Genomic DNA, 15,301 nt, shown 5'->3' with positions numbered 1-15,301 from the left:
CACCGTCCTGTATCGATCACAACCATTCGTTTCATGTTAACTTTTCTGAGAACGTCACAGCTGCTTGCAGACACGTTTTGCCGACATATTTTGGTGACACGTTTTGGTGACACGTTTTGGTGACACGACCGCGCCGACATAGCCTAGAAATGCTTCCGCATTAAAAAAGGTTACAGTGAAAAGACATATCACTGAAAACACATTGTTTATAGCAACGTATATGTGCACACCAATTGTGCATAACAATGAAAGAACTTAGTACAATATTCAAATCATTCAAGTATGCTGGCAAGGAATCTGTGGACAAAGTTCTAGAGTTTATGTGCAAAAATGCTCCACTTCTTTAACAAATTCATCCAGTGCTGAACTGTGTGCAGTTGATGTTTTCAAGCTGTTGCACTCCCTAATTGCAAGTGGAAAAAATGAGGCTTTAAAACAGTCAGAATGTCACGAAAACTCATTGAAAATCAAAGAATGTTTATGGCATATGTCTTTTGTATCTGCGATGGGGATGTACTTTGAGTATGTCATTGATCTCAACGACGCATTGTTTTACCCCACGAATTTTTCACGATGTTTGTTTTATTACAAAACGCGAACATCCGGCGTGGCCATAAATGAAAGCAAGCGCAAATTGCCCTTAATGCGCATTTTCCACCCGTGTATTGTCAGAATGCAAGCAGTTCTCCTGCTTCTCCTGCTCACCAACAATTTTTCATCTGGCATCTGCGCAAATTACAAAAGTGGGTAAGTCTTCACCACTTTTGCCTTACCAGCTCAAGTCAGAAAAATATGTCGACGAAAGCATTTCTACTACGAGAAAAGCCGGCAGCATGTTATGTGTGTGTAGTTGCAGATAGTACACGAAATCGCAGTGATGGCATGATTATTAGGGTGACGTCATCAAGCGGCCGTCACAGCAAATGAAGCACCGCCATTTCAGATAGTCGTAGTTCGCCTATGTACTGTATACTCCCCACTTGCCGACCTCAACGTGGCGCCAGTTTTTGCTGACTACGTTCATACCAATTGTGACGCAATCATTTACCAGACAGTGTTCCGGGTGGTGTCATACGATTTCTCGTTGCATATAGCTTACACGTTCTAGTCAAGTTGGAGGCTAGCTTGCGACAGGGATTCGATCCAACCACATTGCACCTTAAATTGTACGCCTCCCCAGACTCTTTACCCCTTCCCTTAAGGGGTAATTGAGGTCTACACCGAGGTGCGAGTTTTACTGCCCTCTTTTTTTTCCTCAAAAACCAATTTTCCTACCAACTTTCTGACGCAGCCATGCGTTGTGCAGGGTTCCGGGTAGCGTAGAGGGTGGAGTGCAATCAACGAAATGTCAAAGGCCCTCAACTCCTACAAAGAAGTTGCGCTCATTCTATACCTAGCCTGTTTAGACTGTGACGCAGTCCCTCTTCTAGAGTAAATTCAACAGTTAAATACAGTCGAATCCTCTTATAACTAAACCGACTGTCACGCAGGTTGCGTTCGTTGTATCCGAGGTTCGCAGTAAGTGGACCCCCCGTACATTACAGCCAAAAATGCAAAGCCAGACACAAGTGCTGTTTATTACTTAAAGGAGTTCTTTATGTGCGCCTGCTTCTTCAAAGTATAGACCCTGTCACAGCGTTTTTCCGGCTCGTTAACGGGGTAATGTGCTCCTCGCCAAGACGATGCTAACAAGCAGTTTTGGGGATGCGAAATAACTAATCGTGGTTGAAGCCTTCACGGCAGCCGGTGCCAGGTCGCCCTCCTTGTCATCATCTTCATAAGAGTCTTGGCAGTTGGGGACTATTTATACACGGCGCTCTGTAGCCTCGTCGGTGTATGACTCTACGATGTTGGCGTTATCATCCGCTGGAACAAGTTATCATAAACAACGTCATATCCGGCCAGCTTTGCATGAATGACACATTGCCACGAATGCGCCTCACCCCGTGGGTGTTCACTGCACCCTCCGTCGTTCTTGGGCGCATAAATCCTACCCACTGAAGCAATTCGTGACGCACTTCGCGGCAGTCAGTTCTATCGAAGCGGCTTTAATCATTTTCACGGCGGCGAACAAGGAGATCCTATCCGGGACGTTGGCACATGGTTCGTCCAGCGTACGGCGCAGCACGTCGCCAGTGGGGCACCTACAGAGCGCGTGATTAATGCTCATGTCGAGTGGCTGGTCTGTCGTGTTGTATTGGGAGGCAGAAGATCTAAGTCACCCCAATCAGAGAAGGCAGCACACGATGCTCCGAAGATGTGTGTAGCACGACCAGGAACTTAACTGTTTTTTCGCCGACCCTCGTCTAAACTAATGCCTAGTAGCACAGTCCTCAAATAAACAAAAGTTTTTTGTCTTGCATCTTTTTGTGTTGGGCCATGTGTCATGCCATGCTGGGCCGGGAGTTGCCTGGGCATCTCAATAACGCTCCACCGGTCGTCATGTGATCTAGGTTAGCTTCATGAACAGCCTCTCTCGAGGAGCTGCGCTGCTGCTCTCAACGTTTGAAGAGAATGAGCAACAGCTTTTATTTCGCCCGCTCTCTTAATGAGAAACCAGCTTAATACGTCAGGGCTACGGATGTATCGCTTAGAGCACGATTCTGGTGCCACCACATATTATGACGACGTGCCGAACGTCGCCGATTTTTTCTAGCTGTGTCACCCAGCTGAGTTATCAACGTGCATTCTTCAATCTACCCTCTTAACTGAAGCTGTTCATCATCATCATCAACCTGACTACGCCCACTGCAGGACAAAGGCATCTCCCATGTCTCTCCAATAAATCCTGTCCTTGGCCAACTGCGGCTACCGTATCCCCGCAAACTTCTTAATCTCATCCACCCACCTAACTTTCTGCCGGCACCTGCCACACTTGCCTTCTCTTGGAATCCACTCCGTTATCTTTAAGGATCAGCGTTTATCTTGCCTTCGCATTACATGCCCTGCCCAAGCCCATTTCTTCCTCTTGATTTCGACTAGAATGTCAGTAACCCGCGTTTGTTCCATCACCCACTCCGCCCGCTTCCGATCTCTTAACTTTACATCTATCATTTTTCTTTCCATAGTGAATTATTAAGGACTTATGGTACAGGTAGAGTCACTGAATAGGATAAAAATTGATCGAATTTTATTCCTTCCCTAATAATGCTACAGCATAATTTACGCCAAATCTTGTCGTTCTAGTAAATGGTTGAGCCATATTCTATGAGTCTAAAGCAATGGACGTGCTCATGTCTGACATCGACGCGAAATAATGAATCAAAAGCCTATTCTTAATTAAACAAAAATACTGTGTTCATTGCGGGTGTACATGCTATTAAAAATAACGGAACTAGTTCAGAAGTCATTTAGCTCTTAATCCATATTTTTGATTTTGTTGTTTTGCAGGCGCCAGCACGCAACGAGCAATGACACCAAGAAAGGTGGAGACGAAGATAATAGCATTGTCACTCTGCGGTGAAAAACAAACAGCACTTATTAGTTAAGCTCAAGAAAGGGGTTTCACTAATAAGCGCTGCATTCGTAATGTATAATAATGCATTCGTCCTTCTATGCACCCATTTCCACTGATGGTAGCAATTAGAACAAATACTAACACGTTAAAAGGTGCTACAAAGCTGAGTCTAGGCGTTATGTTGTGTAGGCGTCCCAACTTGCCAACAACGGTGTTAACATATTTTGATCGTGTTCAATAGTGTGAATGGCGCGTTATATTCCTGCTTACTAAATGTGGCCTTAAAAAAGAACAATCACTGTCTTATATCCATCCTTACGGGCACGTAGGTCAAGCAAACCTAAATCAACATTGAATGCATGACCTGCAAGCTGCTCAATACTAAATGGAAGGGTTGAGTTTTTTTTTTTTTAGTGTATGCTGCACTGTAGCTCTCAATCGTATCCAAGAACTACTAACATTACCTGCCTTTGCCCAACTGTACCCTCCTGTGAAGTTCAAAGCGAAAAAGTGCGCCGGACTTTCAAGACAGTTTCGCGATTATACCTGCGCAAAAAAGGAAGTAAATTTTGCATAGGCCAAGATGACCACCTGCAAGGAAGTATAGTATTTGAAACCCTCTCACGCTCAGTGCAAATCAACCGCACACAGAGCATGTCACAGCTTCAGCATAAGTTAAGCCAAGCATCACCATAATGTAGTATTCCACATATTTTCTACTTCGAAAACGTGGAATTTTGTAGTCTGCGTCGCGCATGTGTAAAGCGCTGGAGCAGGGCGCACGAGATAAAACAACTTGAATTAGTCAGCAAACCATGGTTTTCGGGTGAAGTACTCGTGCTAAACTGACAACTAGTTCTACGTGGCTCTACTACTCCAGAAGCGTTGCCTTCACAACTTAGCAGTTACGGCCAGGTGACCCTTCGTTTGCTTTCCTAAAGTTTAAATGAGTACAGTCAGGCCGGAATGAAACGCGAACAGAGCATGTCAAGAAAACAAAATATTTTACCTGCCTACTTTCAGCTGAAGTGTACAACTAGCCTGATTCATGTGCCTGGGTAAAGGGCCTACTGACATGCATAATCGAAAATAGGTTGTAAAGGAATATCTCGCTGCATAGCAGAGATGTATGACATATGCGTGTTCGCGTTTCATTCCGGCCTGACTGTACATTCGGCCAAGTATACTGTCCCGACAGGCCTAAATATACCAGATCTGTAAAGTGCACTATGCATTTTCACAAAGCACGCCATTATGGATGAAAACTACGCTACCTCTTCTGAAGAGTGTAGGAAAAGTTAATGGTTGGATAAGAAACACTCCATCCCTCTGTCCGGCACAGGTACCACGTCAACCTCGGAAGTCGACGAGGGAGAGCCCCTATTCTTGACCCCTCTAATTGAAGCTGGCCAGTATGACGAAGCCCTGGAAAGGAGCAGAGTTGGCCGCCTCGGCGATGTCCCTGATGTTCTTAGTAACTCCGGTTTCATCACCGTCAACAAGGAACTGGGAAGCAACCTCTTCTTCTGGTTTGTGCCTGCAATGGTAATGTCCAGCGCTGAAGACAGCCGTAAACTTTCAAGGCACAGACCGCAGTGCTCCGATATTGCTAGAATAATGCTAAGCTTCCGCAGAGGAAAAAAATATACTTTCCAGAAACAATACACCTTCCCCTTCAAAAATGACATTTCACAAATAGCATCTCCGAATATCAGAAATAGCATCCCCAAACATGAGCAACTTTATCGAGAAACCTGAGTGAAAAACAGGATGGCTTCTACGTGCTCTACTAAGTTGAAGAACGATAAGGATTTCTTGCATAATAAACCCAATAAATCCGGAAAAACGCTTATTTGCACGGCTGGCACCACGTGGCGCGTGCTGCTAACACACAAAATCACCGCGGGAATTTGGAGTGTTCGATATAACCCCTTAATTTTCTTAGACCTTCGTAAACAGTTTGTGTGGGCGTAGGACACATATTGTTACGCGGCGGCCAGCCGAAGAATGAGACGTGGTGAACCATGGCTATGAGATGATTTAATGGCCGCTGGCCTAGCGCGAGCGCTCCGTCCCGCGCCACTGCCAGCTTCGTCTTCGTCACACTACCCGGGTCCTCCGAGCGATCGTCCCGATCGGTGACGAACAGACGGCGAAATGGCGATGGTCTTGAGTGGGGGGGTTGAACAGGATGTAGAAGATGGTGCAGTGGTGGCCGCCACGATGAGAAAGATGTGAGAATGATTCCCGGTCCACGAAACATCCGGGCCGTAGGGTGCCAGGAGCTGACGGCCGAGGTCTCTGGACGCACCGAACGGCAGGGGCAGGGGGACGGTGTCTTCACGTTTGGGTCAGTGGGGTCTTGGGTCGGTGGGGTCTTGGGTCCGTCGGGTCTTGGGTCGTCGTGTACTGTGGTCCGGGCGGGGGACGGGGCTGGGGTGAGCGTCGAGGTCGGTTCAGGTCGGGCGGGCTGGGGCACGGCCGTGCGGCGCTGACCAGGTACTCACGGCCGACGTCCACGGCAGGCCCAGGACGCCGAAGCTCCGTGACCAGGATGGCGATGAAGGGACCCCAGGACCTCACACCAAATGTTACGCGGCGGCCAGCCGAAGAATGAGACGTGGTGAACCATGGCTATGAGATGATTTAATGGCCGCTGGCCTAGCGCGAGCGCTCCGTCCCGCGCCACTGCCAGCTTCGTCTTCGTCACAATATTATTTGGTCAAATTTTGCAGTTCATCACGTCGCCATGTTAGTGCAGAATCTCTCGGGACTGCCTAGTTTTCTGAAAAATACAGATTTCAAAAATCTCCATTGAAACACACCGTCTTCGCCACTGGCAGACCAGAGACGGTCAGGCTGCTGGATATGGCGTAAAGTTGTGCGTGTTTATCCAATGGCAAAACTGCTCATAGATGTCCCGTTTGTATGAACTGCAAGACTTTCTGCGGCTCAGACATTAACCGGGTTGGTGTACGGATTATAAATAGTACTAATTAAGAACGTTGTACTAATAGTGCGTACCGTTTGTTGAACATGCGCGGTAAACTGACGAACACAAGACGGCACCAAAATGAGCTGTTAGGAACAGAGCTGACAGCTTCACATTCTCAGAGTTCACGTGGACTCCGAGTAGCTTTTGCGCTTTGGCGGGATGTCTGCAACCTTCATGTACACTAGAATTGTTTTCATTTTAAACCCAACACAAAATCGTTGTCCGGTTCTTTGCCCACGGGCTGTCTCCTTTCTTTTGTCGCCGTGTGTTTTCTTTTTCTAAGCATACGAGTACTCACCAACGGGGGAAGCCAGTCATGTAGAAGACATCCATCAAAGCACTGTAGCTAGATTAAGTCCGGGATTCTTGGACAACAATTTTAATTGTGAGGCAATTGTGGGATATTGTAAGGTACTGTTATGAAAGTATTGAAGATAGTGGTCCACTTTTCCGATGCGTAGCAAAATCTTTCTTTTAAAGTTTGTCCATCGCTCGCAGTGAGTAGTTAAGACTGCCGTAGAAAACCATGGGAGCATTTTTGACGAGAGCAAAAACGTTAATGGCAAAGATGCGCAAGTCGGCCGAGGGGATATCTGCGGATATATGGATTGCTATAGTGTAATCTAATCATGCATGACAAAAATGCGTTCATAAACAACTTCCTGTTGAAAATGCGCTTGTCCAAAATTTCTGAGTAGGTATGGATATTCTCCTAGCTGCAAATCCCAAGCGGGCATTTTATACTTCCAAGATTTATGATTTTTTATATTTTGTCACTTCTATAAATCATCTTTCTTTTTGTTTTATAGGATCTTCACACGTATTTTCCATTTTCAAACATCCTCATGTGACGCCAGACAGCCGTGCTTGTACCTCTACTGAGGTGGTGGACAAGTTACTCTCGCGGTAGCTGCAAATGCAGGTCTTGCTGTGGGAACATACTTTAGACGTTGGATGACAAACCTCTGAGGCATACCATTGAGCGTGATGACTGACACGCTGGCACTTAACAGGACGGTTCCTCTGGCACGTTCCCACTCGTAGAAAGAAATATTCCAGCGCATCTAAAATGCTGAATTGATCGCGAAAATTACCATTCCAGCACAGACGTCAAGCGTCTTGGCGTCGCATACAGCTTTGCGACAAAATATGCCCCTTCCAGTGCAGTCTTCAAAAAGCCTGAATAGCCTCAAATGTGCGCTAAGCACATATGCGTTTACATTAGAATCCTACTTCGAAGTGGTACTAGTCTCTTGGTCGCTTAACATCGTCAAAAAATCCATTTCCCTCGCCTCTTCTTCACAACTGCTCAACGAATTTGTACTCCTGCTTGCATTTTATCTACAATGCCACAGTTTTCAACTTCTTGAAATAGGCAATAATTAATGCCTAAATTATGCGTAATAACGTCGTTGAAGTCAATTAAAAACGCTGGAAACGTGAACTGCGTAAATAAAGACCCAGCTGCCGCTGGCTGTTCTCAATAGTCAACGTCGAAGAAAATTCCTGAAAGCATGCTATCGAGTTTCTGTGTATGCGGCTTTGTCGACCGCTGCAATTTTTTAACCCTTCCGGTACTGACTGGACCTTCAGGGATTGATTGATTGATTGATTGATTGATTGATTGATTGATTGATTGATTGATTGATTGATTGATTGATTGATTGATTGATTGATTGATTGATTGATTGATTGATTGATTGATTGATTGATTGATTGATTGATTGATTGATTGATTGATTGATTGATTGATTGATTGATTGATTGATTGATTGATTGATTGATTGATTGATTGATTGATTGATTGATTGATTGATTGATTGATTGATTGATTGATTGATTGATTGATTGATTGATTGATTGATTGATTGATTGATTGATTGATTGATTGATTGATTGATTGATTGAAGTCCTTTATACATTTCGCCAGTAATTATGGCTAAGATATGTGTTCCGCGGCTTTCGTGCTGGCTTTCTTTTTTTCCAAAGGAAAACCCCAAAGGGGCGCCGGTAATGCTGTGGCTCCAGGGAGGACCGGGTACGTCCTCACTTCTTGGCCTGTTCGTGGAGCATGGCCCTTACTACGTGGACGATAACTATGCGGCGCAGCTACGCCCAGTCACGTGGACACGCAGCATATCGGTTCTCTACGTAGACAACCCCGTAGGCGCCGGCTTCAGCTTCACGCAGAGTGAGGACGGCTACGCCCGCAACACGTCCGACGTGAGCAGGGACATGCTGGAGTTTATGCAGCAATTCTTCACCCTCTTCGACTGTTATTGCTCTAACGATTTCTACCTGGCCGGGGAATCTTACGGGGGTGAGAACTATCCTTAAGATGATTATACGCAGCTCTAATGAGAGACGTTCTGTTTCCTACAGACAAATATTATTCCAAGGTAGCGTTTGCCTGACCTCCTCAAACTGAAAGCGATAAACAAAAACAAAAATCCGGTGCTGTCTGCATTAAAATCGGTGACAACGTATACAGTATCGCATGTAGGAGAAGAAAGAGTTAAATTTTATTTCCTGAGAGATTTACTCGGAGTGGAAAGACGCGTTACCCAGAATGTGCCCATGCTGTACGCCAAGGGTCTCGAACTCATATCGCTATGCGGGCCGCATCGAGAAAATTTCGTCTCCCGCGGTCTAAGAGCCGGAAAATAACAGGAAAGAGGGGGAGAAGTGGGGAGGGAGGAGGGGTTCACTGATAGTGATGATTGTTTTGTGCGTCTGTGAAGAAGATATTGGTCTGATCAAGAAGAGGTTTTATTTTTTAACAACACGAATGAACCTTCATTCTAAGCATGCAGCTGGCTTGAGATTAGACAAAGCTTAGCAGCGACAAGGGAAGCAATTTCCGGTGTTAGGTCTTGTGCGGAGATGGTTGACATAGGGGCTCTGAAGTAGTCGTCTGTCATACTTGAACGCAGAGAAGATTTGCTCGCTTTAAGTACTTTCAGTAAAGAGAGTAAGTTCTCGCACACTCCCTAACATGGCAGTGATTCTTGCAGCTTGGTGCCGCAAATTTAGGAAAATTGTCTCATCCAAAAAAAACTCCGCTGCACCCATTTCTTCAAAATCCTGTCGTAATGCGGTACTGGCTTAAAGTTCAGTGACCTCCACTGATAATTCGGGTTCAACACCGGCGATTCGCAAAGTGTAAAGAGAAAATTTCGAACTCTTTCGAGAGGCTACGGATGTATGGAAATAGTATTTCAGATGCTTTCCCGAGAATGTGGAGTTTATCAATGAAATTATCGTAAGGTTCTTGGGCAACGTGCCCTCTCGAGACTTGATAGCTAAAATGGTGTCCAACTTATTCGCTCTTATCTGGCGCGCCCACAGTTGTAATTTGACCCGATATGAACAAATGTATGCGCTCATTTACTTCAAGATCATTTGTTTTCCCCAAACTTTTGCTTTCAAGATGTTCAGGCGATCACATATGTCTGTAAGAAAATGCAAAAAAACGAAGTCATTTCTGAATAGACAGCTCAGCTACTGGCTCATTTTTATCCGGCAAGTAGCTGCGGATTGCTTCTGTGAGGTAAAAACATTTCTTCGACACTTTTCCGCGGCTCAGTCAGCCCACGTCTGTGCGGTATGGATCTCCCTATGATTGCAATCTACCTCTTGTAACCGAGACGTGAAATGCAGTCTTGAATGAATCAAATTCACTGCGCCAAACTCAATGTGCATGCCAGATTTCATATCCAATGTTCTGTTCCATAGTTCATGGTGCAAGACGTAGGACGCCGCTATAAATTGTTCGGTTACCCCTAGCCCCGCAAGCTGAGTTTACAAACGTCTTATGAGAGAGCTTATGAGAACTATTGATGGCGCGCACCGTCGGTGGCTACACACACCTTCAGCTCCCACTGAAAGCCGGGACGTTCAACAACTCCATCAAGTAATGAAATGATGTCCGCTCCTGTAGCGGTGGCTTTCATTTGGACCAAGCCCAGTAGTGCTGTCAGGTTGAGATCTTTGTCCATGTGCCTAATGAACCCACAGGGTGATATCTGTAATGTCAGTGCTTTCGTGACTGCCAAAGAACTGAGAAGCCCCGACATTGCTTCATGTAGGCATTTTCAATGTCGTAGCTCATCTCAATAATTCACTCTGCACCAGTACTGGGTGAAAGGCTTTTTTTTTTTTTACTTACATCTTCACGCAGCGACAGACAGCGCCTGCGGCTTCAAGCAAGCAGTTTTTCACACACAACACATCAGTGAAAGGCTTTGTAGATTTCAAAATTACATGGCAAATAATAAAGCCTGCTATTACCTTTCTGCCGCTATTTTTTCAGGCTTTTGGAAAAAGTACTGCTGTTTTCCGACTAACGCCTTCAGTTGAGCCACTTTGCCGTCATACATCTTTTCAGTCAGCGCGTCGCACTTTTTATGATGACAAGACACGAAAGGGTGCAGCACGTTGTACTCCTTCGGCACAAATAATAACTCAGCGCCTTGTCCCGCTATTCAGTGAAAAAATGCGACTGTTCCCAGCGAGTCTAAAAACACAACTTATCTTCAATTTTTTGTTCCGTTGAAACTTTCGACAGCGACATCCAACACTGAGCGCTCACTGCAAAAGCCGATGTTCTTACTGCTACAAGAGCTGAAGAAAATATTTAAATAGATGTCGCAAAGGGGAAAGACAAGTTAGAGCAGGATATTGCCGAGTGGAACTTCGCATGACGACGCGCCCTAATATAGCTTCTCAAAGAGTATCGCAAGGGGTGAAAACAGAGGCAAAAGTGATTTCAAACCCTCCCTCCAAAAAGAAAGTGTAGTATGTGATATGCGGAGTTTAGCGTCGCGATGCTGCAAGTAGGCTATGAGGTATGAAACTAGAACTTCGGGTTAAGAGGGTCAATCCTCAACCCAACAGATGGCTTTTTAGAAAAGCTTGCATGGCTCTGCAATTATTTGTACTCACTGAATGTGCCGAAGGAAAAAGCAAAGCAGTGGGCCAAAATGTTTGTCTTCTTTTTGTGTGCATTAACACTCACCTGGAATTCCTGATTTACGTTTACGACAACTGGTAACCGCTAATCCCCACCAGATAAAAGAGCAGCCCTTCATCCTGGTAGCCTTTACCACCTTGATTGTCCTGGTATTTACAGTCGCAGTTTTTCAGTGCTGAAACTACTTAAAACGAGAAAATATACGCGAGGGTAAGAGCGGGGTTTCGGGAATGAAGGAGGACAAAGCTTTCATAGTGTTGCAGGCAGTCAGGAAGACCATAGCTTCAGGGCGAAGAAATAAATGCTAGATGGGCATCATTTGTCCTCCTTTTAGTAAGGGGGCGAGAACTTGGGAAGGACTGCAGGCATCGATCACTACCCTCTCGCCACCAAAAAAGAAGCAACGCAGCCCTTCCGGCTTACTCACATAGGCACGCTTTGTATGCAATGCGAGATACACTCTTAGCGCTTCAAGGTCCTTCTTTAGTTGCCCTTCATGTCTTCGGAATGCGGATGCACATAATTAGCAAAATGGGATTGTTCCTGGAGTGTTCCTCAGGCGAGTAATGGGTTTGCAGATTATTGTGCCCTCGGCGAGTGGAAAGTGTTTGGTTTATTGGGGTTTAACGTCCCGAAGCAACTCAGGCTATGAGGGACGCCGTAACGAAGGGCTCAAGAAATTTCGACCACCTGGGGTTCTTTAACGTGCACTGACATCGCACAGCACACGGGCCCGTGTCATCCATACCATTTATTGCCGCCTCAACCATTGCGCCCCGAATGAAACAAATGATAATAAGCACTCAAAGTCAGGGCTAAAGACAATGTAAAAAGTCACTGCCCTTCAATTTTCAAACCAAAGTATGGCTATCTGCCGACTGTGAGCAACTGGCTATTGTGAGATCGACAACGTCTGGAAAGATATAGGATGTGAATGAAAATAAAGAACAGCTCTTAACTGACAACTTGGAGAAATCTGCATGTCAGCTTCTCTGCAAGGCTTGTACTGAAACCAAACTCAACCAAGCGGTCTCGTCCCCAGAGCCCAATCTCCCATTCTTCGTAGAATAGAAAAGCGGCACGTGGCCCCTTCTGCGCAAACTGGCACCGGTCGCCACTTCAGGATGGCTCGCAGAAAGCTACTGAAAAGGTACCATGATTAATACCACCTGAAAAGAAAAAGTGCAGACTTGGGGAAGTCCGTCCGAAGTTTTGCAGGTCTGAATAAGATTCGAACCCATACCTTTTTGATACGCAACTAGGATCCTGCTTCGCCGTCGCTTCTGACCATTCCACCGTCTCGCTGTTTTATCTTTTTGTCACTTTCTACACATCAACAGGAACAACAGCTGATGAATATGAAACGACAAGGTTTACATTAGAATAGAAGAATGTACCTATCGAGCGTAGAGCTTCATTATATAACCACTCTCAGCCTGTGCGTGAGTAAAGCAATCAATAAGAGTCTTTAGAGATGGGTACCGACAAGGAGCCGCATAGTTTTGTTCGTTGCACGTTTGTACATTTATTTCACTTCTATACCTAATCAGGTGAGGCTCGCCTGTATGCATCAGGCAAGCGGGGTGTCAAGCTATTTCCCCCACCCCCTCCTGAGGCAACTGAATTATTTGATACGTTGTTCTATCCGCAGGTAAATACGTCCCTGCCATTGGCGCCGCTTTGCACAAGTCCAGAGGAGAGTTGCGGGCACCGATCAACCTCAAAGGCATCTCAATTGGCAATGGCATGATTGACCCGGAGAACATGGCCGTTTATGGGCATTACCTGTACGATATCGGCCTCATGGACCGACGCCAAGCAACATACATGCAGAAAAACTGTGATCTGGTAGCGGAAATGATCCGTGAGGAGCGCTATCTGGAGGCCGGCTCGCTCATGACAGATCTGTTACTCGGCACCGTCCTCGGAGGGCCTACGTACTTTGAAAACGTCACAGGCTACACTTATTCCTACAATTACCTAATCACCACAAAACCTGAGTCGCACACTCGTTACGAGAAGTTGGTGCAGACCGCTGCTGTACGCCATGCCATCCACGTGGGAGGAGTCCAGTTCGGCGAAAACGAATCCTCCGTGAAACTTCACTTGGCAGCCGACCTTATGAAGTCGGTCAGAGAGGAGTTCGCACTCGTTTTGGATAACTACAAGGTAAATCTCGACACGTCGCTGTTTGTAGCTCAAAGCGCTCAACAGAGGCTTTTTGACTGTCCGGTCACTGGGAATATTGCACTCCGATGAGTATAATGAAAGTTTCATGTAGCTTCATATTTTCAAAAAGGAACGGTATTTGCTCAGTTGGGCTAGTTACTCAGCCATAATGAATAACAGCGCGCCTGAAACACAGGAATGCGACACTGCGATTGTCTGCGTCTTTCTGTATCGTGTCTCTGCGTTTTCCGGTGCGCTGTTCTTCAGTACGGTGCTGCTCGACAGAATAAAATTCAAGCGCCATTTTCGCGGCGAAGTAATTTTCTAAATTTATTTTCGATGTCAGGGCCAACGTCCAGCATTTCACCTCCTCTGCCCGTGTGTCGAAATTCTGGAAACGTTAACAGCAGTCGGTGGTTCAGTATCGGGACGGCGCCCTGTGGTCCTGCATCACAGTAGGATTGACGTAAACCTTTAGCCGTAAGTCGGCAAAGGAGCGCATGTTCGTTATTCGATCAATGAAGTAGAACAACCGGCTCAAGATGGAGCCTATGACACTGCCTGTCTTCCCGGCGTGACTGGGTTGTCGCCCGGGAAATCGCTTATAAATCTGGTCTCACTCCACTGAGTTTCTTTTCGAGCCTCTCTACAGCGGCTAGGCTAGTATGAAACTGCAAAAGTCTTGTGAATTGGGTTTGTTGGTCACCGATCATATATGAAACAGCGCAAGAACGGGACATAGTAAGGGAATATCACGAGCGCTGACTATCAACTGGTTTTATCCCAAGAAGCTCAGGAAAATATATAGGCTTGACAAGCTAAGAGCAGCAAAATAATTCCAAAAGGTGCACAGCGCGGCACGACAGAGGGAACGGCAGTGCACAGCTCGGCTGCTAACAAGATCTCAAAGGTAAGCCACAAAGAGCAACAAAAGAACTGTAAATTAAGTGTAAATATGTATACTATTTTGTTGCTCTTAGCCAGTCAAACCTATATATGTTCCTGAGCTTCTTCGAATGAAACCAGTTGTTAGCCAGCGCTCTCGATGTCTCCTTAGTGTGTCCCGTCCTTGCGCTGTTTCAAATATGGTCGTGTGAAACCTTTAGAGCTTCAGATTTTTTGAGTACGAGCAGAGTTGCCTCCCCACTACTTCAAAACTCTGAAGTGCCAAGTTGATTACTACAGCTCCTATGTTGGGTACTGCACTCTGTGATGCAAACCCATTCCCCGGAAACTTTTTAAATGTCGTTACGGGTACAGAGTTGTTGCACTAAAAACAGTTAAATGTTATTTCTTGCTCGGACCCCACGTTTTATTCTCTTTTCGCAAAGGCACTCCACTACAGCGGTCAGCTGGATATCTCCGTCCCGTACACTGCGACTGAGTCCTTCATGTCTTTGCTGCAATGGTCTGGGGCCGAGGAGTACGCCAGTGTAACGCAGCAGATTTGGCGTTCGATGGATGGTGACAAGGTGCTCGGCTACGCTAAGCAAGCCAATAACTTCACAATGGTTCTCGTCCGGAACGGGGGTCACATCCTGCCCTACGACCAGCCAGAAGCAGCCTACGAAATGATCACCAGATTTCTCAACGACGTCTCGTTTGTGTATTAGAAGGCAGGGTTTACCCCAACTCATTCCCAGAACACAAATAAAAGGGCCTCCTCGCAAAAGAAAGGTTCTGATTGTGATTAGCTCTCTGAAAAGTT

General features: G+C 45.9%; 1 protein-coding gene across 1 annotated transcript; it reads left to right on the top strand.

Annotated features, from left to right (window-relative positions):
- Positions 1-673: 673 nt before the first annotated feature.
- Positions 674-15,206, top strand: LOC149340816 (putative serine carboxypeptidase CPVL). The gene is made up of 6 exons (XM_089551189.1): positions 674-747; positions 3,391-3,448; positions 4,772-5,002; positions 8,442-8,772; positions 13,076-13,593; positions 14,925-15,206. The coding sequence occupies exons 1-6, from the start codon at positions 674-676 to the stop codon at positions 15,204-15,206; spliced, it is 1,494 nt and encodes a 497-aa protein (XP_089407315.1).
- Positions 15,207-15,301: the final 95 nt, after the last annotated feature.

Source organism: Amblyomma mixtum, chromosome 6 (assembly GCF_055824585.1).
Source record: "Amblyomma mixtum isolate Tamu chromosome 6, ASM5582458v1, whole genome shotgun sequence".
Classification (NCBI taxonomy): Eukaryota; Metazoa; Arthropoda; class Arachnida; order Ixodida; family Ixodidae; genus Amblyomma; species Amblyomma mixtum.
This window is presented reverse-complemented; position numbering and strand designations above follow the sequence as displayed.

Bases quoted from the DNA above. Each gene is read 5' to 3' on its own strand.
- LOC149340816 (XM_089551189.1), top strand. From the start codon at position 674: ATGCAAGCAGTTCTCCTGCTTCTCCTGCTCACCAACAATTTTTCATCT. The intron at 3,449-4,771 runs GTCACTCTGCGG...TGGTTGGATAAG, and splicing joins GAGACGAAGATAATAGCATT to AAACACTCCATCCCTCTGTC. The intron at 5,003-8,441 runs GTAATGTCCAGC...TTTTTTCCAAAG, and splicing joins TCTGGTTTGTGCCTGCAATG to GAAAACCCCAAAGGGGCGCC.